General features: G+C 43.1%; 1 protein-coding gene across 1 annotated transcript in view; it reads left to right on the top strand.

Moving 5' to 3' along the window:
* The window catches only part of ube2g2 (ubiquitin-conjugating enzyme E2G 2 (UBC7 homolog, yeast)), a 58,774-nt gene that overhangs the window by 9,174 nt on the left and 22,298 nt on the right, over positions 1 to 27,302 (top strand). Inside the window, exons 2-3 of the mRNA XM_067988001.1 lie at positions 14,993 to 15,028; positions 17,316 to 17,361. Of these exons, the coding sequence (XP_067844102.1) occupies positions 14,993 to 15,028; positions 17,316 to 17,361 (82 nt within the window). The remainder of the gene's footprint in view (positions 1 to 14,992; positions 15,029 to 17,315; positions 17,362 to 27,302) is intronic.

Here is a 27,302-nt window from a genome sequence, read left to right as displayed (position 1 = left end):
GCCCAACTGGTCAATGCCAGCGTTTATGAGCCACATGAGCCTCCTCCCACCCCTCTTCATCTAACCCTATCAGCATATCCTTCTATTCCTTTCTCCCTCATGTACTTATCTAGCTTCCCCTTAAATGTATCTATGCTATTTGCCTCAACTACTCCTTGTGGTAGCGAGTTCCACATTCTCACCACTCTCTGAGTAAAGAAGTTTCTCCTGAATTCCCTAATGGATTTATTAGTGACTATCTTAAATTTATGGCCCCTAGTTTTGATCTTCCCCACAAGTGGAAACATCTTCTCCACGCCCACCCTGCCAAACTCCTTCATAATTTTAAAGACCTGTATTAGGTCACCCCTCATCCTTCTCTTTTCTAGAGAAAATTCTAGGCTGATACCGAGTGCAGAACCAAGGGGCTGCTGTGTTGTCGGAGGTGCCGTCTTTCTGATGAGATGTTAAAGTGTGACCCCATCTGCTCGTTCAGGTGGATGTAAAAGATGTTGTGACACTATGCTGTGAAGAGAAGGGAGTTTCACTGGTGTCCTGGCAAACATTCCTCCCTCAACTCACACCACCAAAAACGTTAACTTGGTGTGCACACATTCACTGCCACATTTGCCTTACATATCAAGAAATCGATTAGCTGTAAAGCACTTTACAATGTCCAGAAGAATGACAATGTTATAAATGCAAGTTCTTTCAATTTTACTGTAACTATAACGTCAAAGTTTTGACTTATTATGAAATATTCTTATTTAGTGTGTAGCACTGTACAATTACTACACTTTCACGTGCCCTGTTTAATTCAGTTGATAATCTATGATTGAGAACAGACTTTAACACATCTACGCAGAGAAAATTTGGAGAACAACTGCAACAGTGTGAATAAGACTAGGATTGCGGGTTTTAAGAATTAGATTTTTTTTTGAACTGCCAGTGTTGGAAATCTGAAATAAGAACAGTAATTGCTGGAAATAGAAACTGATTGACCAGTTACAAGCTTGTTTTCTTCATCACACAGAATGATTAACCTGGCAGCATGTGTTAACCCTACCCCCACCTATGCAAATGAGAAAGAAAGAATTTCCATTTATATCGCAACGTTCACGTCCTCAGGACATCCTAAAGCGCTTTACAGCCAACTGAAATATTTTTGAAGTGTAGTCACTACTGTTGTAATGTAAGAAACGCAGCAGCCAATTTGCGCACAGCAAGGTCCCACAAACAGCAATATGATAATGACCAGATAATCTGTTTTTAGTGAGATTGGTTGAGGGATAAACATTTGCCAGGACACTAGGGAGAACTCCCCTGTCTTCTTCGAAATAGTGTCATGGGATACATCCACCTGAGAAGATAGACAGCCTCGTTTTAACGTCTCATTCGAAAGTCAGCACCTCTGACAGTGCTGCACTCCCTTATTACTGCACTGGGAGTGTCAGTCCAAGTTATGGGCTCAAGTCCCTGGAGTGGGACTTGAACCCACAACCTTCTGATTCAGAAGACAAGAGTGCTACCACTGAGCACAGGATAAATGCGCTACAGGTAACTCATGACCAGGTATTAACATTAACCTCCCAAGAAACTGACCAAGTTCAGGCATGTGTTATTTTAGTCTTCAGCATATGTAGTTTTTATTTAGGCACAGGTTTGGAGTACCAACTAATGTTTCACCCTAGGGCTTTGAAGTAAGGAGTGATTGTGTCTTTTTTTTGGTGCCGTGTTTCCTTTTGCGCTCACAGTAGACTTTTGTACAAAAGCTTGTCGTGGTTAGTGATTAACAGAACTGTAACTTTATAAAGAAAGATTAGATCCAAACAATTCCAAAAGTATGAAAATGTTCTGGATATCATACATGAGAATTCAATACAATATTGCATTGTTTTGCCAGCTCCAGTTGCTTTGTGGCTGGGGCATTATATGACTGTACTGTCAAGGCAGATGTCCCTGACTAAACTGGCACCAGACCAAACCACTGACTTTCTCCCACAGTAGCAGTTCATCTGACCTGCCTGTATTTAGTAATCAGTTAAGGTGCGATTCCACAGTTTGAGATTAGAGTTTAATTTCAGCTCCCACGCTGCTGTCTCCGCTATTATACTGAGTGCATGGATAAAGTTTCTTGTGCTGACTGACTGCTTTTTGGGAACTCCTGAGAGCCAGACGGCCTCTGATTGTCAAAACCTCATGCCTGCCTTCAGTGTCGCTCAGGATCCTATTATACTGGGCGCTGCGATGATGCTTTCCAAAATGTGGCTGTAGAAAATGCATGCCAGTGGTTAGGAATATATCACCATAGAAAAAGAAAAAAAGGGTTTAGTACAGGGATTGCAACTGCATAAACACCGAGCAAGATTGTAAGCCCATTGGAATCATTTTTCCAACAGGTTTACAATCTCTTACTAAAGCTATCTCCATTTCACTGGGTTTGCAATCTCACTGCAAGAGACTAAGCTGCTGTCTGTGTGCGTGTGCGCAAGCACATATATCCCCATGACATTACTCATGGTGAGGAGATGCTTGACTTAACCATTACTTCTCGATTTATCTTGTCTCCTTGTTGTTTTCTTAGTTTAAAAAAAAGTAACATTTGCTGGTGGATGTATTGACCGGACTGGCGGAATGAGTTTTTTGTGCTTTCTATCCTTGTTGAATAATTGTCAATTAAAACATTTTACATGCAGGATAGCCTTCATTAGGTAGGGTTAGATGAAGAGGGTGGGAGGAGGCTCGTGTGGACTTTAAATACTGGTGTGGACCTGTTTTGCCGAATGGCATGTTTCTGTGCTGTAAATTCTGTGTACGGTAAAGTGTGTACATTGGAAATCCAGACTCTTAAGCAAGCGCTGTATCTTCAGAGGCTCAGACATTTTCTAACTCTACAAATCTCGCCTCTACCCTTGACTCATTAGAATCCTGGACTGTGGCAGCTGTTTGGAGGAGTTAAGTTTTGGAACGCTGTACCACTCCACAGGCTGCGAGCTGTTTACATATTCTTGCTGGCTTCTTTGATTGTGTGGTTAGATTGAATAACTCAGCGCTACTGACTGAAAGGACTGCTGTGTGTCAGCTTAATGGGTTGAGTGGTCCAGTGCCATGCCTTACTGTTAAAGCACCTGTTTGAAGAAAACTATCATAACCTGGAACTGGAGATGTATGAGTCATGCAAAACTCAACGCGTTGCCCTGAACAGCTTCAGATAGTTGCTGAAAGTACGAGCTGATAATGGCACGGCAAGGGAAACGGGGCATCTGGGACCTTAGTGAACAGGGCAACCAACAGTCTATCTCCTTAACCAATGAGATTAAAGGATTGGGAAAGAAATAGGAACAGCATTGAAAGAGGGTGATTTAGAGCTAAATCAGGTACAGAAAGAGAAATAGAGAGTGAAAGAAAGATTGGATTAAGAGAGAGAGAAAAAAGAGACAGAGACAAATGGCAAAATTTGAAATTTTAAATATCTCTTAAGAACAATTTACTACTTGCAGGAACGAGACTCCACAGTTTCAGTTGTTCCCTTTCTGGGCTGGAGAGGTTGAGTGGCATTGCAGGAACGTAAATCTCCTCATTAAAAGGGTCCTAACGTCATTAAGTACCAGCCCTAACTTTCTGCAAAGCAAGTAGAAACCACTTGACACGACTGCTTTTTTTCTGAAATCATAAGCTTAAGTGCTGGGTAACACATTAGGAGGGCTTTGTACGGGAGGGGAGAGGCCCAGAAATCATTGCATTGATTTGATAAATTTGGTTTCAACTTCTAAGTGTATGAGTTTTTTAAATTCATTCTTGGAGTATGAGCATTGGTAGCAAGACTAACATTTATTGCCCCCCCCCCCCCCCCCCCTAATTGCCCTTGAGAAGGTGGTGGTGCGCCTTCTCCTTGAACTGCTGCAGTCTGTGTGGTGAAGGTGCTCCACAGTGCCGTTAGGAAGGGAGTTCCAGGATTTTTACCCAGCGACGATGAAGGAACGGCAATATATTTCCAAGTGGAGATGGTGTGTAACTTGCAGGTGGTTGTGTTCCCATGCGCCTGCTGCCCTTGTCCTTCTAGGTGGTGGATGTTGCAGATTTGGGAGCTGCTGTCAGTGAAAGAAAGACTTGCATTTATATAGCACCTTTCATGACCTCAGGATGTCCCAAGGTGCTTTACAACCAATGAAGTATCTTTGAAGTGTAGTCACTGTTGTAGTTTGGGAAATGTGGCAGCCAACTTATGCACAGCAAGGTCCCACAAACAGTAATGTGATAATGACCAGATAACCTGTTTGATTTTGGTTGAGGGATAAATATTGTCCAGGACAGCGGGGTGAACTCCCCCTGCTCTTCTTCAAAATAGTGATCTTTTACGCCAACCTGAGAGGGCAGACGGGGCCTCGGTTTAACGTCTTATCCGAAAGCTGGCACCTCTGACAGTGCAGTGCTCCCTCAGTACTGCATTGGAGTGTCAGCCTAGATTGTGTGCTCAAGTCTCTGGAGTGGGACTTGAACCCATAACCTTCTGACTTAGAGGCAAAAGTGCTACCACTGAGCCACGGCTGAAGCTTATATCCCAGGCAGGATGCTCCCAGTTTGCCAGTTATGTCTGTGTCACTGTAGCCCAGCACTGGTGGAGCTCTATGGGCCATGACAAATATCCACATATAAGACTTACAGTGCAGATGCTAATCCAGCTTTAGTACTATCCGTACAGTTAGTGAAGGGCCACAACTTTTGTTATTTTTATACCTGAGGAAGGAGTGAGAGTTAAAACTAATGTTTTTTTTAAAATAGCAAAAGGTACCGTATTGCTTCTTGCTACTGATTGTTTCTTTTAACAAACCTGCTCTACAATTTATGGTATGAATTATAATCTGAGGTCTAGCAGATCATGAGAGGACTCATGTCATATCCAGTAAGCTGAATACAGTCGTCGTCTTCAGACCCTGGACAACGATACAATGCCAGATAATGTGCACGTATGGTCACATTTTTGTTTTTAAGGAGTGAGACCTCACTCAAGGTCCATGACCTTGACCATGAGAGAAGTATCTGGTGGAAACCTAAAAACAAAACCCCTGCCTCCTGTCTTCCTCAATCACTGTCTGCAATACAAATAAGTTCAGTTTTGCAAGTCTCTCTTCACCTTCGTGCCTTAGCCTTGCATCTTCTTTGAACTCTCTCCATTGTTGTTTGGAAGGTAATGTATCCAGAATTGCACACTGTGTTTGTTGCAATGATATTTACAGGATTAGGATAATCTAAGGTTTACAGTTGAATGAATGTTCTTGAGATTTAATTAGTTTGTTGACTGGTTACTTTCAGTAAATTATCAGCTATCATGTCAAATTCTTTTTACTTCTTTATTGATAATGGACAGCAGTTCACTGTGCCTTTTAACATTTATCATTACTAATATTCTTCTGCAATTCTTCAGTCCATCCACTTCATTTTTCTAGGTCCATTTAGGAACAACTAACCTCGCCAAACAGGTCACCTACCTATGGTATTTAGTGTTACTGGGAGGTGTTGTAATATTACTGAAACTGCTCTTCCCAGTAGGAGGACCCATAACAGACTAACCATTGCTCCCTAGGTTGAACCCTTTCCATTTATCACCTCTTGCTTTCTGTTACAAAGATGGTTTAAATCCAGCTGGTTATTGTGACACTAATTCCATGAACCTTCATCATCTTGAAAAATCTTATGTGCTGGACTTCGTCAAATATCTTCTGAAGAATCCAAATAGATGACGTCCTGGATAGCCTTTGCCCATTCATGTAGTTACTCCCTTAAATAATTCAATTTGACCTTTTGAGGTGTGACTTTAAAACCAAGCTCTTTGCACTCTAAATGAACAATCTTGCCATCTCTTGAAATACTCTTGAGCACTTTTCCCTCTATGACCTGAGTGTATAATTCTCACTCCTTACCTGAATATTAAGTTTATTATCCTCCGATCCTCAGGTGCAGCTTTAGTGCTGAAAGAATTTGTGGAAATGTTAATCACGGCATCACCATGAGCATTCCAGTGTGACTGAAGTGTCCTGTGTAAACACTGAATACCTTGAATTTTCTGCTATGCACTCTTTACTGACCTCTACGTGCACTGTAGATTCCTGAGGCAATTTGAATATATCTGGAGTTTGACCAGTCTTTTTTTAAAAGACTGATGTGAGGAATTAATTTACCATGCCTGCCATTCCCTGATCATAATATTTCTGTCAATTTTTACCCTAAAGGACTCTTGTCTACTTAGACTTTTAAACTGCTTATTTGATCCCTCTCGCTGGTAACTATAAATAACTTACTATTAAAAAAAATAACACTTTTTTGGGGTAAATTTTTATGCTCATCAAGGTTAAAAATATCTGCGTTGGGGAGTGGATCACTTTTCCATTTTATTGCTTTGCATCTGATCAGGTGGAGCATGGGCCAGAAGCAGAATTAAGCTTCCTCCCCTCTCCCAACAGAACATCTCACCTCTAGCCTCAGAATGACAAGCCTTTACTGTACTAGTCTGAGTACTGCTCTTTTATTTAAAAAAATGTGTACAGCCTTACTAACATTTCAATCCCTGCACAACCCGCTAACCACGTATTTCACTCTTGAGTTTTGTTTTGTAATGGCTTGTCTAGCTGTATTCTGATCTTTAGTCACCTGTACCATTTTTCATCCAGATGAAATTAACTTTCCTTACGGTCCAGCCTTTAATCAATAAGACTTGCAGATGGTTTGTTCAAAGTATAAAGGTTTTGTTTTAAAGGTTACAATACGAGATACAATAGTGCAATTATAAAGTTATAACACACTTTGTAAGACATTAAACAATACAACCTGACAAAAGATTTACACGACAAGGCTGCCGCAGTGAACAAACCCGAATTACCTTGCGGTATCGAGCTTTCCAACCGCTCTGAGAATATTCTAAATATACGTTGCGCTGCTACCTATATTCACAAAGTAAAATCAGCTGTATCCCAAACAATCTTGGTGTTCACAGGTCAATCAATTACTCTGTAGGTCAAAGACCATCTGCTGACTCTGTATTTCTGCAACAGGCAACTAACAGTTTCTCATGCCATGACACACTATAAACATTAGATAATAATGGAGACATGGTGTCTCATAAACAATCTTTAGCTGAAGGTTGACAATTACGCAGGCACAGATTTGTTAATGCCTTTAACAATCTTTAACTGAAAGCCTGAAAAACATCTCTCTCTCACATATCCCACCTGTTGAGCCTAAGGGTTATTATCCTTAGGCTCACCTGTCCACCCCTTAGCTCATGGTCCGCTGGTGCAAAATATCCATTGCATATTCAGCTTTTATACATTGAGGATCCTACACAAAGCATTATAATAGTAATTACAATAAGAATCAACTGAGTAAGGATTAGAACTTGAGAGAATTCTAGCCCAGGATGTTGTCCTACATTATGCACTGTTTCCCACCATTTATGTTCCCCTAGCTGTCCTATACCCCTTTTTACGGCCACATTTCGCTGTTGTAGATTAATTAGATGTGGCTCAGATGTGACCATTCGGTCAAGTATAGATTTAAGACTCAGTGACAGTGGTGGAATCGGATGTCCAAGCTGTATAACCACCTTCTCGGCTTCCTCTCTTAAACCAATTTCCATCTGAATTTCTGTAGCATTATGAACATTTACTTGGATCAGGACCGAACTTCCAATTCTTGTAAATAACTCAGGAGTACAGCAAAAAGATGGTGTTAATACAGGGCACTCTTGCTTCCCATGATGGTCAGCCAAGTCCGATGTCGCACGCAGTAACAATCCCTTCCCATGTATCCATGTCGTGCTCGTCCCGATTTCCATCTTTGAATATTGACCGTACAATTAGAAGAGTGCACATCCAGGGTGAAACCAGGAGCTAGGGCACTGTTCTGGGTGATATCATACTGACACATCCGCGTGTCTTTGATCAGAGTACAGGAAGATAAATCTGGTGCCACCCAGGTTTCACCCATTGCCAATACCTTTGGATAGTTAACCAATTACTTATTTATGTCGCTCTCGAGAACGCCTGTGGACTCCACCTTTAAGTCCTTGAGGGGCTTCTGGTTGAGTGGAAGGCATGGAATTGCAATAGTCACAGCAAAAACTTGTCCTTCTTTCCACCCTTCACAGGAGTGTTTCACGGGGTAGACAGATCCCAGCCGCTTAACATTACAATGGTTTCCTCCATTACTAGTCCATCTTGCTGTTCAGTTATGAGAAGGGGTACGATTGTTCTCAATATCTTCCAATCCCTTTTGTACCTGTGACAGCATAAACGAGCCGTACATATTACATATGATCCCTTTGGAGATCTGAGTCTTAGATGTCATCGTGTCACTTATTACTTCATTAATTTTCTCCTGAGTCCACTGAAAGTTGTCAACCATCTCCTTCAAAGGCGCTAAAACTTGTTGCTGTTCATCTAATGACCCTGTCACTACCCATTCTCCTCTTTCATAATGCCCTTTAATTGCTTTTGCATAACTCCATCATGTTCCCACATGCTTTCTATATCCTATTCCAAGCGGCCGTCCCTGCGGTGGTCCACATACCCGATCATTCTTACTGCTTTTCTCTCTGCATGGGTAGAGCCTCTCAAGTTTTATTACACAAGCCTGATAGCAAAGCAGTTTTGGAAAATCAAATCTCACATCGCTATATAAGGTCTGATATCTTAATTAAAAAAAACAATAAACCATTGTCCGCAACCGGGCATCCGGAGACGGAATGGGCGGTTGCATCTGACCGCTCCACATTCTTGATTACTTTGAATAAGAAGGACCAAGATTACACTTCACTGTCCCATGAAGTGGCATGCACCCATAGCAATCAGCATGTCGCTTCCAGACCTTAGAGAAATTGCTCGCAACCCACTAGGGAACGCAAAGGTCTTCTTAGTCACCCATATAGGGTATGCCAAAAGACCCAGTGTCACTATCTTTACTGGTGCTCGCACTCATCTGATAACAACTGGTGTTTTTCCATCGCCAAAACATGTTCACGTCAATCGAAACTCTTCCCCAGCTGGTAAGCGTGCCAGAAAGTCCTGTCGTGACCATGGCCTGATGGTATTGGTGGTATAACTCGTGACGATACAATCCCAGTTGCCCCAGAGACGTTCAGCTTCACCCAGTGGCAAGACGCAGCCCAACATGATAGCTAGCAATAGGTTCATGGTTCAACCTGAAAGAGGTATTATATGTTCTTGGTTAATATATGACATGATTATTTATTCAAAGTGTATGTTGCAAGTGTAAAACATATAATTGCGATCTCTCTCTCCTTTTGGAGCTCGATGCGCACAGCCTGTTTAACTTTAACCCTTTCAATCCCGCACAGATGTACATAGGATGGCTGAATTTGGAATTTCCAACAAGTCCTTCTCATTATGTTCTTAAGGGTTTTCACCAACTCCCTCAAGTAAGGAGGGTCAGAATGTTTGAACTCCCACTTGTCGGCCCATGTTAAATTTAAAAGCTAATGGGACTCATAGCCCAGGAATGTCCTTGTGGAGGAGGTGTCGTCCTCCTCAACTTGCTCATCCTCAAATTGCTCATTGTCATCGTCCATTAGCCATTAAAGGATTATGGGAATTTATGTAATCTATCCTTCCGATATCCTGTCCCTGCCACTTCTTTATCTGGTTACTATCCCTTTTATTAGTCTAAATCTTGTACACATTATTACTCAATCTATTGTTGAGAAGGGTCCTTCGAATCTCTTGGCTCACTTTCCTGTGACCTTGTTTAGTTTCACTACCGTCTTGTCCCCCACTTCAAGACTTTTGATATAAGGGCAAAACTTGTGCTGGTTCTTATTATTGTGGCCAATGGATAGGGCAGAACTTAGGTACACCTGTCGTAAATGGGCATGTAACTGCTCCATATATATGTCCATGGTCACACGCTCATGTTGAGGTCCGGAGAGGGTGCCGCCTAGCCAAAACTCTGGCAACCACATCCGCCGTCCAGTCATGACCTCAAACGGACTATGTCCCATCGCCTGGAAGGAGGTATCACGAACGGCCATCAATATGAGCAGCATTACAACATCCCAAGCCTTAACAGCCTCTTCCACTGCCTTGATAACATGCTGCTCAAGGGTACAATTCATACGCTCGACCATCCCAGCTGCCTGAGGTTTATATGGAACGTGAAATTTCTGCCTGATTCCTAGGAGTTTTAGTGTCCCCTGCATGACCTGACCAGTGAAATGAGTCCCTTTGATCAGACTCAATTGTATTTGTCTGTCCCCAGCGAGCGAGTGAAAACATGCTCAATAAGTCCCTTTGCAGTTTGTGTAGCAGTGGCGCGTCTCACAGGGAGAAAGGCAGTCAATTATAATCAAGATATACTGGTTACCCTTCTGAGTCCTCTGAAATGGGCAAATGTAATCAATTTACAAATTTCTCTACAGGCCATCAGATGCTGGGACATGGCTAGGGGACGTTTCATCTCTGTGCCCGGGGTCTCACTGGGCACATGTCAGGCAGTCATTAATGAAGGCATTCATGGTCTGAACCATACAAGGTCACCACACCTGCTGCATCAGCCTTTGGACCAGGTTGTCACCCTTCTGGTGTTCATTAGAGGTATGGGCCCATTGTACCACCTCATCATGAAGTGACTGCGGGACTACCCATTTACCCTGATAAGCAACGTTATTCTGTGCTATAAAATTGTCCCTCTTGTTAAAAGCACCTTTGGGACATGAGCCCTCGCCTTTGATGGCCACCTGGACTGATTTAACCCAGGGGTCCTGACCCTGCACCCCTGCAAGATCCAAAGGGGTGTTTCACTTTGAACTTTATTTATTTGGCCATGCAAGGCTACGGGTGGTTCCCACAATTCTAGGGCAGCCTCAAACTTCTTTGCTAGCTGATCTGCCTTGCCGTTCTCACTGGCCCAGGGGGCGTTTTTAGAACGGGCTTGGACTTTGACCACCCCTAAGGGCTGTGGCCACCTCTCAGCCTCTGCCAGAATACACTGGATCAGCCCTGCCGAAGACAATATCTTATCATCTGCAGAGGTAAATTTAGACCTCCTATTTCTTCCTGTTCAGTTCCATTGTTCATAGTGGAGGTTTCAGTGGAGTTTTCCACTTTCATTTGGAGAAGCATCTATCCCGGTCTCTTACTCACTTGTCGCCGCTGACAAATGGTATTACAACTAAACCATCCCTCGTGCGATTTATTAAACGCTGGCCAATCCCTGATAGTCCAAATCGGTAGGTAGTCAGTTAAAGAGAAGCACGTAAAGTGACTGTCGGAGAAAATAGTGAGAGGGCCCTGAGTTTCTGACATCCCTAATATATACATATATATATAAGCTACTGCTGCCAGCTCTGCCTGTTGGGCAGAGCGACCTCCCTTTAGCCGCACTGATTTTTTTCAATCTCCAACTTGGGATCATAAACCCCAAACCCTGCTATCGATCCTCCTGGAGTGAGGTGACTAGATCCAGCCACAAAAGCATACGTGGAACCTTCTGTAGGACCCAGGATAAAGCGTCCTTCGCCGGGCTCAGGGATGGTTATAGAGCACTCTTGTGGCTTTCCAGGCTGCAACAGTCCAGCCGCCATATACAAAGGAGTGGGGACATACCGGACCTCTAAGTTTCTCTCCTGCAGTCCTAAAGACCACCTTGCTACACCAGCTGTTAGAAACTGATCCATCCCTGAGGACTCCTGATAACAATAACCCCATAGGGGTGTGAGCGTTCAAAAGAATGATCTTATCCAGTCCCATGATGTAGGAGAATTTTACTCTACCCCAATATACTGCCAGCAGAAATTATATGTCTGCTGCACCGGTGTCAGTACTTGGGAGGTGTCATTTTTTTTGTATAATGCAATAGCAATTTTGAGCTGTAATCCAATTAAAACAAAGTGCTTTGTTCTTTTAACAGTGACATAATGTAAATTTCAGTCAAAATAAATCCACACCAGCATCTTTAAAAATGTGAAGCACAAAAGTTTTCCTCAAATCTCCCATATTCTGGGGGCACAATCTTTAATTGAAATGAACATACTCAACAACCATATTCACACTTTCATGCACATTAAAAATCCTGTAATAGGTTATGAACTCAGAAAGTGCCACATTTTAGGTGACAATCCCAGGTCTTGAGCCCAAGGAATATTCACACAATTTAAATGGCTATCTGTAGTGGCCACAGAAAACCAGTTTCATAATTTGATAATTTAATCAAACACTCAATCTGTCAATTATTCCAAATCAGTTCAAAACCAAAAATAGGAGGCTCAATATCTCAAAAAATAATATGTTTATAGAAAAGACATTGATTAAAATGCTTACAATACTCCCATCATCTAAGACAAGACTACAGAGGGTTAAACTGCCTTTAGCTCTGTGAAAAGGGGGTGGACCCAACATCGAAAACAAACATCACACAGACACATTTTTAAGAGAGACTTTCAAACAAAATAAATGCTGTAGCTTGTTAAACATTCGTAGCATTCTTAATGTTAAGCCATTAGCAAATTTCCACATCTTCACACAAGTTTAGTTCTTGCTGTGAGCTTTTAACTTCTTTCCCTTTTCCTAACCCTTTTGTTACACCTCAAGGCACCAATGCACGTTTTTTTAATGCAGACCTTAACCTCTGTGATTTGCCACATGGAAGCGCACATGTTGCATTATATAATGGCACCCACACCGCTCTGGAACTTCATAAAGCTACTTTTGCTTGTCCAATGAAGCGACACCCCTTAAACCAGATTGCAGGAATTATAGAGGGCCTTTTATCTTAGGGTTCATGAATTGCATTTTTGCATCGAGTCCCTGAAGTCCATTATGTGGGGGAGGGTGGGAACCCAATGAAGTTTTTGGAAGTATTTTATGTTATCGTAATATGATTAGTCAGAGTCAACGCTGGTTTTACGAAAGGGAAATCATGTTTGACAAATTTATTAGAAATTTTTGAGGATGTAACTAGAAGGATAGATAAGGGGGAACCAATGGATGTCATATATTTGGATTTTCAAAAGACATTCGATAAGGTGCCGCACGAGGTTGTTATACAAGATTAGGGCTCATGGGATTGGGAGTAATCTATTAGCATCGCTAGAGGATTGGTTAACGGACAGAAAACAAAGAGTAGCAATAAACAGGTCATTTTTTGAGTTGGCAGGTTGTAACTAGTGGGATGCCGCAAGGATCAGTGCTTAGGCCTCAGCAATTTACAATCTACATTAATGACTTAGATGAGGGGACAGAGTGTAATGTATCCAAGTTTGCTGACGATACAAAGCTAGGTGGGAAAGTAAGCTGTGAGGAGGACGCAAAGGGATATAGACAGGTTAAGTGAGTGGGCGAGAAGTTGGCAGATGGAGTATCATGTGGGGAAATGTGAAATTATCCACTTTGGTAGGAAGAATAGAAAAGCAGAATTTTTTTTAAAAGGTGAGAAACTAATAAATGTTGGTAGTCAGAGGGATTTGGATGTCTTTGTACACGAATCACAGAAAGTTACCATGCATGTACAGCAAGCAATTAGGAAGGCGAATGGTACGTTAGCCTTTATTGTAAGGGGGTTGGAGTACAAGAGTAAGGAAGTTTTGCTGCAATTATATAGGGCTCTGGTAAGACCACACCCAGTGTAGTGTGTAGAGCTTTGGTCTCCTTTCCTAAGGAAGGATATACTTGCCTTCGAGGCGGTGCAACGAAGGTTCACTAGATTGATTCCTGGGATGAGAGGGTTGTCCTATGAGGAGAGATTGAGTAGAATGGGCTTATACTCTCTGGAGTTTAGAAGAATGAGAGGTGATCTCATTGAAACATATAAAATTCTTAGAGGGCTAGACAGGGTAAATGCTGAGAGGCTGTTTCCCCTGGCTGGAGAGTCTAGAATTAGAGGTCTTAGTCTGAAGATAAGGGATTGGCCATTTAGGACCGAGGTGAGGAAAAATTTCTGCATTCGGAGGGTTGCGAATCTGGAATTCTCTACCCTAGGGGGCTGTGGATGCTGAGTTGTTAAATATATTCAAGACTGAGATTGATGGATTTTTGGACACCAAGGGAATCAAGGGATATGGAGATAGGGCGGGAAAGTGGAGTTGAGGTAGAAGATCAGCCATGATCTTATTGAATGTCAGAGCAGACTCGAGGGGCCTTAAGGCCTACACCTGCTCCTATTTCCTATGTTCTAATTTTGCTCACAGACAAACCGATGGTCTCTCTCTTAAGTGCGTAATCTAGGCTAGCATTCTAGTATATTATCATAGGAGGTGCCATACTTCAGAGGTGACATGAAGCTGAGATTCTGTTTGCCCCTTCCCGTATTTTGGGTGGACGTTAATGGCACGATTTGAAGTAGAGCGAAAGAGCTTGCGTTTATACAGCGTCTTTCATGACCTCAGGATGTCCCAAAGCTTTAGAGCCAATTAAATACTTTTGAAGGGCAGTCTCTTGTAAAGTAGCGGGGAGCTCCCCCAGTGCCCTGGCAGACAACCCTCCTTCAACCAATAAAGAAAAGATTCATTCATTCCACTGTTGTTTGTGGAAGATTGTTGACACAGAATGGCTGCTGCATTAGCCTACATAACAGGTCAAAAGTAGTTTGTTGTGTGTGCATGAAGCACATGATAAAACGCTATGTAAACGCAGGGCTTTTTTCCCCTAAATTTTGGGAGACCTCTGAAATTCATCCAGTCCCCCTGATTTTACAGAACTTCAGAGACTGGAAAGAAAATCACAATGGCTGTAAAAAAAACCACACAGCCACAGTCTTGTGTGCTTGTGTGGCTGGTGTTACTTGACATCGCAGAGAGCAGGTAGCGCATTGCAAGCAGGCAACCGACTCTACCATACCATGGGAACCTGTTGCTTGCCTTGTATTTTAAACAATGCACCCATTCTTTCCTTTCAGACTGAAAGTTTGAGTTTTGTGATTTAAAGCATAAATCATAATATTGTTTGGAAGTTCTGAGGGGGGCCGGTGATTCTCTCTCTAAATTCATCTTTCTTTTGTTCATTTGCAGAATTGACACTAAATCCTCCAGAAGGAATTGTTGCAGGTAAGCAATGCCGCATTGTTTAATTTCCAATATTCCCCCCTCCGTATGTCTGCAGACAACTAATTGCATTTAAAGTACTATCAATAAATATGTATATCAGGCCTATCTTTCCATATGTATTACATTGAACCAGGTGCTTCTAAATATATGTCTTTAGAAGCACTGTATCATTAAGTCACTGGTCAAATGAGGAAGACTTTTTCTTTTGTTATAGATTGCCCCTTAAACAGAAATTACATATTTCACAGGAACATGATTAAACTTAACTGTAACATTATTTCTTTTGTCTTGGAGTATGTTTTTACTTGAAGACCCCAGCCATTTTAACTTGATATATTTGCCAAGAGCTTTAACTCTTATATAACCTTGGTTAGGTGGAGAAGGTGCAAAAAAGATTTACGAGGATGATACCAGAATGGACAGGTTATGACTATCAGGAAAAACAGGCTGGGGCTCTTTTCTCTAGGAAAGAGAAGACTGAGGGGTGACCTAATAGAGGTCTTTAAAACTGTAAAGAGTTTCGATAGGGTAGACGTAGAGCAAATGTTTCCGCTTGTGGGGAGTCCAAAACTAGGGGTCATAAATATAAGATAGTCACTAATAAATCCACAGGGAGTTCAGGAGAAACTTCTTTACACAGATAGTGGTTAGAATGTGGAGCTTGCTACCACAAGGAGTAGTTGAGGCGACTAGCATAGATGCATTTAAGGGGAAACTAGATAAACACATGAGGGAGAAAGGAATAGAAGGATGCTGATACGGTAAGATGAAGTAGAGAGGGGGGAGGCTCGTGTGGAGCATAAACACCAATATAGACCATTTGGGCCGAATGGCCTGTTTCTGTGCTGTACATTCTATGTAATTCTTTTAGGTAAAGGGAGGCCCCGCAATCAGTGTGCAGAATTTCCCAGGCTGCATCAGTAATTTTTTTCTTTACTGCACAGAGGTTGTTTCTGAGAGAGAGAGAGAGAGAGAGAGAGAGAGAGATGTACAATCCCGAAACAATTTACTATTTACATGCTGCTAATCAGCAGAAACCCACGTACAACCTGGTACATCTTGTATTTTGCTTTGCTGTGTATCCTGGCGGGGAGTCAAAGCCAAATGTAGTCTTCAGATGAAGCAGGGTATAGCCTGGGGATAATTGGAATGGGGTGCTCAAATATAAATTCTGTCCTTATTTTTATATTTCCATTATAAATTTCGATGTCCACTTTTATGATGGAAACTGCCTATGTAAACATGTCACGTTGTAATTACATCCTCCCGCTAGTGGTGCCATTGCAGCATATCCATTGGAGCGAGAGTGCAATTGGACAAAGTTGGCAGGAAGATTTTTCAATGTATTAATAGATAGAATCATACAGCATAGAAGGAGGCCATTCGGCCCATCATTCCTGTGCCAGATCGCTGAAAGAGCTATCCAATTAGTCTCACTCTACCGCTCTTTCCCCATAGCCCTGCATATTTGTCATTTTCAAGCATTTATTCAATTCCCATTTGAAACTTACTATTGAATCTGCTTCCCCCACCCTTTCAGGCAGTGCATGCCAGATCATAACAACTTGCTGCGTAAAAAAACTCTCCTCATCTCCCCTCTGGCTTTTTTGCCAGTTATCTTAAATCTGTGTCCTCTTTTTACTGACCCTCCTGCCAGTGATAACAGCTTCTCCCTATTTACTTCATCAAAACCTCTCATAATTTTTGAATACCTCTGTTAAATCTCTCCTTAATCTTCTCTGTTCTAAGGAGAACAATCCCAGATTCTCTAGTCTCTCCAGATAACTGCAACCCCTCATCCCTTGTACCATGCTAGTAAATCTCCTCTGCACTCTCTAAGGCCTTGACATCCTTCTTAAAGTGTGGTGCCCAGAATTGGACGCAGTACTCTAGCTGAGGTCTAACCAGTGATTTATAAAGAAGTAGCACAACTTCTTTGCTTTTGTACTCTTATAGATGTAGATAATCAAGGCCACCTCTTTACAGTTTTTGCCAAATATTGAACAGTTATGTAATTCGATTTCCCCTAAACGCTGGTAGAAATTCAAGTAATAAGAATGTAGGTTGGTTTGTTCCGTCATCATAAATTGGTGGCCCTGATGATGCGTTGTGTGTTTAATGGCAAAGCCTCTGTTCACCATGAGCAGCATCACAAGACATCCTCTTGTAATAAGTTTCAAAATGAGGTTCCAAATTATGTTATCTGTTCCATTGTAGCTGGACAGTGAGTGTCTTCCAGCAGATTTTAGGTTTGTGTCTAAGTGATTTTATTTTCTGCTGTTCACAGGTCCTATCAATGAGGAAAACTTCTTCGAATGGGAGGCCTTAATCATGTAAGATTAAAAGCTTATAGTATTTTTGTTTCTCCCCTATCTTTGTTCCTAGTAAGTTATCCCTTGTATGCATAGCCATTGGTGCTTTTCACAGGATCTGGAAAAGCGTGCTAGTGAACAATAAAGAGCTCTAATGATACCCTTCATGGACTGCTGGGACTGGGACTAGCAACCACAACCATGCATAGCAACCGCCCTTGTTGGACACCTGTCAACAAAGGAGCGAAACCTGATGTTATTTTGTGTCTAGTGACAGAGGTGAGGATTCACATGAGCCGGCTAATGTTGCAATCCTCCCAAGTTTGCAGTGACATAAAATGAGCTCACTGTGCTGAATGTTTGTTGTTCCATAGTGCTCATTAACACACAAGCAGCCAGTAAACACATTGAGCTATTGTTATATCGATTCTGTGCAACAGTGTTCTACTCGGTGACACATATGCGGGTACGGTAGCATAGTGGTTATGTTACTGGACTAGTAATATAGAGGCCTAAACTAATATGAGTTCAAATCCTGCCACGGAAGCTGGGGAATTTAAATTCAATTAAATAAAATTTGGAATTTAAAAAAAAACTAGTTTCAGTAATGGTGGCCATGAAACTACCGGATTGTTGTAAAAACCCATTTGGTTCACTAATGTCCTTTAGGGAAGGAAACCTGCCGTCCTTACCCGGTCTGGCCTATATGTGACTCCAGACCCACAGCAATGTGGTTGATTCTTAATTGCCCTCTGAAATGGCCTAGCAAGCCACACAATTGTACAATCTCGCTAAAAAAGTCACAATAAGAATAAAACCGGATGGACCACCCGACATTGGACCACTCGACATTGGACCACTAGGCACCGGACACGACAAAGGAAAACCAAGCCCAGTTGACCCTGCAAAGACCTCCTCACTAACATCTGGGGACTTGTACCAAAATTGGGAGAGCTGTCCCACAGACTAGTCAAGCAACAGCCTGACATAGCCACACTTACAGAATCATACCTTTCAGCCAACGTCCCAGACTCTTCCATCACCATCCCTGGGTATGTGCTGTCCCACCGGCAGGACAGACCGACCAGAGGTGGCGGTACAGTGCTATACAGTCAGGAGGGAGTGGCCCTGGGAATCCTCAACATTGACTCTGGACCCCATGAAATCTCATGGCATCAGGTCAAACATGGGGCTAGGAAACCTCCTGCTGATTACCACCTACCATCCTCCCTCAGCTGATGAATCAGTCCTCCTCCATGTGTGTACTCTGGGTGGGTGACTTCAATGTCCATCACCAAGAGTGGCTCGGTAGCACCACTACTGATTGAGCTGGCCGAGTCCTGAAGGACACAGCTGCCAGACTGGGCCTGCGGCAGGGGGTGAGCGAACCAACACGGGGGAAAAACCCACTTGACCTCATCCTCACCAATCTACCTGTCGCAGATGCATCTGTCTGTGACAGTATTGGTAGGAGTTAGCACCGCACAGTCCTCGTGGAGAGGAAGTCCCGTCTTTGCACTGAGTGCCACACAACATGTTGGATGGTGTCCTACCACCGTGCTAAATGGCGTAGATTCAGAACAGATCTAGCACCTCAAAACTGGGCATCCATGAGGCGCTGTGGGCCATCAGCAGCAGCAGAATTGTATTCCAGCACAATCTGTAACCTCATGGCCCAGCATATTCCTCACTCTACCATTACCAACAAGCCAGGGGATCAACCCTGGTTCAATGAGGAGTGTAGAAGAGCATGCCAGGAGCAGCACCAGGCGTACCTAAAAATGAGGTGCCAACTTGGTGAAGCTACAACTCAGGACTACATGCATGCTAAACAGTGGAAACAATATGCTATAGACAGCTAATTGATTCCACAACCAACGGATCAGATCAAAGCTCTGCAGTCCTGCCACATCCAGTCATGAATGGTGGTGGACAATTAAACAACTAACGGGAGGAGGAGGCTCTATAAACATCCCCATCCTCAATGATGGCAGAGTCCAGCACGTGAGTGCAAAAGTCAAGGCTGAAGCGTTTGCAACCATCTTCAGCCAGAAGTGCCGAGTGGATGATCCATCTCGGCCTCCTCCCAATATGCCCACCATCACAGAAGCTAGTCTTCAGCCAATTCAATTCACTCCACGTGATATCAAGAAACGGCCGAGTGCACTGGATACAGCAAAGGCTATGGGCCCCGACAACATCGCGGCTGTAATGCTGAAGACTTGTGCTCCAGAACTAGCCGTGCCTCTAGCCAAACTGTTGTATAGCTACAACACTGGCATCTACCCGACAATATGGAAAACTGCCCAGGTATGTCCTGTCCATAAAAAGCAGGACAAATCCAATTCAGCCAATTACCGCCCCATCAGTCTACACTCAATCATCAGCAAAGTGATGGAAGGTGTCGTCGACAGTGCTATCAAGCGGCACTTACTCACCAATAACCTGCTCACCGATGCTCAATTTGGGTTCCGCCAGGACCACTCGGCTCCAGACCTCATTACAGCCTTGGTCCAATCACGGACAAAAGAGCTGAATTCCAGAGGTGAGGTGAGAGTGACTGCCCTTGACATCAAGGCAGCATTTGACCGAGTGTGGCACCAAGGAGCCCTAGTAAAATTGAAGTCAGTGGGAATCAGGGAAAGCTCTCCAGTGGCTGGAGTCATACCTAGCACAAAGGAAGATGGTAGTGGTTGTTGGAGGCCAATCATCTCAGCCCCAGGACATTGCTGCAGGAGTTCCTCAGGGTAGTGTCCTAGACCCAACCATCTTCAGCTGCTTCATCAATGACCTTCCCTCCATCATAAGGTCAGAAATGGGGATGTTCACTGATGATTGCACAGTGTTCAGTTCCATTCCCAACCCCTCAGATAATGAAACAGTCTGAGCCCGCATGCAGCAAGACCTGGACAACATGCAGGCTTGAGCTGATAAGTGGCAAGTAACATTCGCGCCAGACAAGTGCCAGCCAATGACCATCTCCAACAAGAGAGAGTCTAACCACTTCCCCATGACATTCAATGACATTACCATCACCGAATCCCCCACCATCAACATCCTGGGGGTCACCATTGACCAGAAACTTAACTGGACCAGCTATATAAATACTGTGGCTACAAGAGCAGGTCAGAGGCTGGGTATTCTGCGGCGAGTGACTCACCTCCTGACTCCCCAAAGCCTTTCCACCATCTACAAGGCACAAGTCAGGAGTGTGATGGAATACTCTCCACTTGCCTGGATGAGTGCAGCTCCAACAACACTCAAGAAGCTCGACACCATCCAGGACAAAGCAGCCCGCTTGATTGGCACCCCATCCACCACCCAAAACATTGACTCCCTTCACCACCGGCGCAGCGTGGCTGCAGTGTGTACCATCCACAGGATGCACTGCAGGAACTCGCCAAGGCTTCTTCGACAGCACCTCGCAAACTCGCAACCTCTACCACCTAGAAGGACAAGGCAGTAGGCACATGGGAAAAACACCACCTGCACGTTCCCCTCCAAGTCACACACCATCCCCACTTGGAAATATATCGTCATTCCGTCATCATCGCTGGGTCAAAATCCTGGAACTCCCTTGCTAACAGCACTGTGGGAGAACCTTCATCACATGGACTGCAGCGGTTCAAGAAGGTGGCTCACCACCACCTTCTCAAGGGCGATTAGGGATGGGCAATAAACGCTGGCCTCGCCAGCGACGCCCACACCCCATGAACGAATTAAAAAAAATAACACAACAAGCAACCCGTAATAAACCAATTTCAAATGCAGTGCAAGTATGAGGCTAGATGGATCACAGATCCGGAATGAACAGCTCCCTGAGTTCAACCCACACAAGCCTGGGATAAACATCACCTATCCCCTCCCATCTCTCCCCACTGGTTCAGCCTGCCCAAATTCGGGATAATATTACACAGAATTACAAAGAATGCACAGCACAGAAACAGGCCTCTTGGCCCATCAGGTCTATGTCTGTGTTTATGCTTTACACGAGCCTCCTCCCTCCCTACTTCATTTAACCCTATCAGCATATCCTATTCCTTTCTCCCTCATGTGTTTATCTAGTTTCCCCTTAAATGCATCTATGCTAGTCGCCTCAACTACTCCTTGTGGTAGCGAGTTCCACATTCTAACCACCCTCTGGGTAAAGAAGTTTCTGCTGAATTTCCTATTGAATTTATTAGTGACTATCTTATATTTATGACCCCTAGTTCTGGTCTCACCTGCACGTGAAAACATCTTCTCTACGTCTACCCTATTGAACCCTTTCATAATCTTAAAGACCTGTGTCAGGTCACCCCATAGCCTTCTGTTTTCTAGAGAAAACTGCCCCAGCCTGTTCAATCTTCCCTGATAGGTATAACCTCTCAGTTCTGGTATCATCCTAGTAAATCTTTATTGCACCTTTTCCAGTGCCTCTATAACCTTTTTATAATATGGAGACCAGAACCATGCACAGTACTCCCAAGTGTGGTCCAAACAAGGTTCTACACAAGTTTAACATAACTTCTCTGCTTTTCAATTCTATCCCTCTAGAAATATCACCTACCTCTCCCACCGGTTCAGCCCGCACAAACCTGGGATAAACACCTCCCATAGTTTAGCCCACACAAACCCCAAATACCTATCTATGGTACTTTAGGGTGATTAAACATTCTTAATTCAAAGGAGGAATCTTTCCATTGGGACTCTTTCAGAAAGGGGAGTCTCATTGTGAGTCCACTTTGACATTGTGTTGTGAAAGTTGATGCATTGAGCATTATCTGTGTGGTATTGGGTTTCTGCCGTATATTGTCTTCAGTGCTTTGACTTACCACCTCAAGTCACCTTCAGTTTTGTACTTGATTTTTCCTGGCTGTTTGAATTCTCTACTAAGAAAACTTATATGTGTACAGATTTAGTACATTGGATGGAAAAACTAAAGTAGATTCTATGGGCATTTGATATGATTTGCAGACAGATTGAACTAAATTTATACAGCACAGTTAAAGGGAGAAAATACTGTATGTAGTTAAAAATTGGAATGAGCCTACAGCTTATTAACTCACTTAATTCAGCAGTTTCAACAAACAAGTCCATACAGTAAAGAATGTGATGTAAGAACTGGCAGAGCTGGCCAGATCGCATGCCATGTGCTATAATCAAAGCCAATTTCCTAACCAGTGAAGTGGCTGTGATATTAACAGGCACAGTGCAGTCCCGATGAGCAGACAACTAGTTTGCCAGACAATGGTTGCCAATCTTTGTGCTGTGGTCCATTTAATTAAATAATAGCAGTATAAACAGAACATATAACTTGTACAAAACCAATTAGACTTCTAAAATGTACTGTAGTTTCTGAGTAAAATTTGGCAATGGGTGGGACCGTGTTTAGTATATTGAGCTTTAGCTACTGAGTAATTGAAGAGAATTATCCTTGGATTTGAGTCTTTATTTGGGTTGGGAATTCTGAATGTACAGAGTAAAGGGGTTAGGTATGTGGGAGTGTGCAGGGGCTGGTGACCTGGCATGCTGCTATGCCTCCATAACCTGGATTTGTGCCTGTACTTGTGGCAAGTTTCTGAAATTGCTAGGAGGCATCCAGTGATAGATAGATACCTTTCTATAGGGAAAGGAATCATCCCATGATGCTTCTATGTGCCTTCTGGGGTTCGATTATGAGAAGGAGGGACGGGGCAGGTAATCTGACCACCCTCTTGGGTGATACATGATGACTTAAAGGATGGACAAAAATTGAATTTATATCAGATAGACATTTGCCTGGAGTTGACTATCCTGCACTTGATATGCTCCCTGGTTCTTCTTTCTCTTATGGGGACTTGAAGGCGACCTTAGTCCCAAGCACTGAACTGTCCCAATCTTCCCGAGAGCTTTACAGTAAATACACATGAGAATAATTGGAGTCCGTAATGAGGATGTCGATAAAGAATTATATCTTGTTGATATAAAGCATTGCCTGAATGATTGGTTCCGCACAAAAATATCTTCGAGAGAGATCATGTTTAGGATTTTGAAATAGCGTGTAAGGAGCACCTCGTGGGAGGGAAGAAAGTTCACAAGAACACTTGTCAGGGAGAGCTTGGGGAGTTCTGGCCTGTGCTGTGCAATCGCACCCTGTAGGAACTGGATTGAGGTTGCCCAAGTTCATTTCATATGGGATCTTTAAGAGACTTTCATCAGTCCGGGCTGGACTCAAATCCAGGTCCCCCAAGAAAAGAAAGAAAGACTTGGTTTTCTATAGCACCTTTCATGACCTCAGGATGTCCCAAAGCGCTTTACTTTTGAAGTGTAGTCACTGTTGTAATGTAAGAAAGGTGGTGTCCAATTTGTGCACAGCAAGGTCCCACAAACAATAATGTGATAATGACCAGATCATCTGTTTTAGTGATGTTGGTTGAGGGATAAATATTGGCCAGGACACCAGGGAGAGCTCCCCTGCTCTTCTTCAAAATAATGCCAGGGATCTTTTACGTCCACCTGAGAGGGCAGACGGGCCTCGGCTTAACGTCTCAACCGAAAGATGGCACCTCCGATAGTGCAGCACTCCCTCAGTACTACGCTGGAGTGTCAGCCTAGATCTTTGTACTCTAGACTGCCATTGAGCCACGGCTAACACTTTTGAAGTGTGCTAACCTATTTCACCGTCCAATCCCGTGGCTGTCCAACTCTGCACAGCTCTCCTTCATCATTATGTTTGTTGCAAATTAACCAACATTGACTTTGAAAAAAACTTTTAGCAGAGACACCCAAGTTTCAATCAGATCATCTGATACCTACCTTTGTGTCTGGACATTTTTCCCATGCTAACAAAAGCGCATCTACTTGCTGACACATCTAATGAGAATTCAAAGATGCCCCCTTCTGATGTGAGCAGAAATTTAAAAAGTTGTATCTGATTGGAAATAAACAGGTGTCTATAAGTAGGCATTGAGACAGACCTTCAAGAAAGCAGTGGTTTCGCCTGTCTGTCCAAGGTGGGAAACATGGTGTTGAAACAAGTCCGAAACTGCTGCTATTTAACTTATGGGGTAGTCCCGTTTAGGTCTGCACAATTCAGCTTCAGGTTAGATGCCACAGAACTGAGTTAGGAGCAGTGCAAATAAGTTTACAGTCAGTGTGACCAGAGGCAACAGCTCGGCATGTTAGAAAATTATTCTGCAAGTCTGTGCATTGTACGTTTAATTTGCATTTGGGATAAATGGGACTAGATTGGGTTAGTGGTTTTTTGTACTTGTCCCAGGGGCAAAGATTTTTTTTAAAACATTTATTTTCATTCTTCATAAAATGGAATTGATTGGCATGTGACCCCTTCAGAGCAGACTGGCAGTTTTATTGCAAGTTGGATGGATGGACAATTGGGAGGTGTAGATGTGTTTTAACACGATCCGACTAAGCCAGAAATCTTGATATTTGTTATTGAACACCTTCAGTCCTGTTCCCCAGTGAATCCCATTGTCGGCCCTTCTTCATGACTGATTTACGATGACATCTGCATGTCTACTTACTGTATTTCAGCTGTATTTAAAATTATTTCCACAAACCGCTCATCCCTTTCTTGTGGGAAGAGGAGGGGAATATTTGCAAATGTTCCTCTAATGTAGTGCGTACACAAGGAGAATTGAACTTGTGGAATTCCCCAGGTATTTGGCTTATGTTTGAGGCTGTGGTTTGCAGGTCTCTGCCAACTGTTTATGCAAATATAAAAGAGAAGGGTTAAGGTGGATTTGAAAGGGTAATTATCCCTTCTACAACCTCATCAAGGGCTGTTCTTCTCTCATTCTATGACTTCAGCTAACATCTAGGTTAAATTGGGCCAATATCTGCATTCTCTGGGAAGAATCCAGATCCTGATTTTAAAGCGGTCTTGGTTACCATCCCGATGATTTTCTTGTCTATAAATGTCCCAGACTGAAAACCCACCAGACAAGCTGTAGCTTGTCGGTGCAACTATCTTGCATTGAATTTGTAGCACTCACTGCAGCTACCCAGCGTCTAAAGGAGGATGATGGCCAGAGAGACAATAAAGATTTTTGGATAAAAAAGTCGGGGAAGAGAGAAAGAAAGAAAGCAGATTAGAAAAGAAAGATGTAGAAGCGGACTTGAGCACAAAATCTAGGCTGACACTCCAGGACAGTACCAAGGGAGTGCTGCATTGTCGGAGGTGACACCTTTCGGGTGAGATGTTGAATCAAGGCCCCGTCTGTCTTCTCAGGTGGACGTAAAAGATCCCACGGCATTATTTCGAAGAAGAGCAGGGGAGTTTTCCTTGGTGTCCTGGCCAATATTAAACCTCAACCAACATCACTAAAACAGATTATCTGGTCATTATCACATTGCTGTTTGTGGGAGCTTGTTGTGTGCAAATGTTCTGCCTGCTTCCTACATTACAACAGTGACTACACTTCAAAAAAAATAGTACTTCATTGGCTGTAAAGCGCTTTGGGATGTCCTGAGGTGAAAGGCGCTATATAAATGCAAGTCTTTCTTCTTTCTAACAGGAAAACTGGAAAGAGAATAATGACAAAGTGGTAGCTTGCATTTGGTGCCTTTAACATAGCAAAATAAAGTACCAAGTGAGGGTCAGACCCAGAGAGGAGTAGGGAAGCCAATTGGGGAAGGTAGTTGAAGAGTTTTTTAAGGAGGCTTTTGAAGATTGGGAAAGATTTGGTAAGATGAAGTGCTTTGGGAAAAGAATTAGAGTCTGAGGGCAAGATGGCTGAAAATGGTAAGGTGGTTAGCAAGGGCAGTGGTGATGGGTGAGCATGACGATGTTGGATAAGATATGAGCCATTCTAGTAAATCTCCTGTGCACCCTCTCCAAGGCCTTGACATCCCTCCTGAAGTGTGGTGCCCAAAATTTACATGATACTCCAGCTGAGGCCTAACCAGTGATTTATAAATTTCCTCTGCTATTTGGCCTCTGCTAGGAGATTGCTTGGTTGAGCAGTGGGTAAATGGTGTATATGGTTGAACCATATCCGGATAGGGCACGGTGGATAGACCTGATGTTATCTTCTTGTTCCTTGCTTCACACACTCGTATGTAGTGCAGGTGACTGTTCTGAACAGCTCCTGACCAGCTGCCACGCCATGTGCTGTCATCTGAGCCTCAATTATGTGGTACGCTTTCAGTGGTCAGTTCAGAACCGCCAATTGTAAATGTGCAATGGGTGTTCCTTTTTTAAAGAATTTGTATTTGATGACTTGTATCGCTTGAAAAATAATGATCAAAAACAATTATTTGAAAGAGAGTGGTGGTTTTAACTTAAAAAGCCTTGAAATTAGAGCTTTTCAAGCTGTTTTTCTGTTGCCTGTAAGGTGGAGAATGAAACCCCATCTAAAGTGACTGGGTGGAACAGAACTGCAGTTAATGAGGGAGTATGTTGTTTGGGTTCCTAAGCAAGAAGGGGCTTCAAAGGCTCTGTTAACTGGCCGGGCTTGTCAAAGCTGAGGCTGGCTTTTAATAAAAACTTTATTCCACATTGGCAGTAACTCGAGATGTTTGAAGTAAGTGTGTTGGGGAGGGGGAGGGGGTGGGGGTGGTGCTGCTCCTGCAGTGGGTGAGCTCTGGTGAGACCCCATCTGGAGTACTGCCTTCAGTCTTGGGCGCCACACCTCAGGAAGGATATATTGGAGGGGTGCAGTGCAGATTCACCAGAATGATACCCATTGCTAAAAGGGTTAAATTATAACCCTTTTAGCAACGGGTTGCATAGACTAGGCTTGTATTCCCTTGAGTATAGAAGATTAAGGGGTGATCTAATTGAGGTGTTTAAGATGATTAAAGTATTGATAGGGTAGATAGAGAGAAACTATTTCCTCTGGTGGGGGAGTCCAGAACCTTAAAATTAGAGCTAGGCCGTTCAGGGGTGATGTCAGGAAGCACCTCTTCACTCAAAGAGGAATGGAAATCTGGAACAGTCTTCCCCAAAAAACTGTTGAGGCTGGGGGTCAATTTAAAAT

The sequence above is a fragment of the Heptranchias perlo genome, chromosome 7 (assembly GCF_035084215.1).
Source record: "Heptranchias perlo isolate sHepPer1 chromosome 7, sHepPer1.hap1, whole genome shotgun sequence".
NCBI classification, from domain to species: domain Eukaryota; kingdom Metazoa; phylum Chordata; class Chondrichthyes; order Hexanchiformes; family Hexanchidae; genus Heptranchias; species Heptranchias perlo.
Note: the sequence above shows the minus strand (reverse complement) of the source record. Positions and strands in the feature narration are given on the sequence as shown.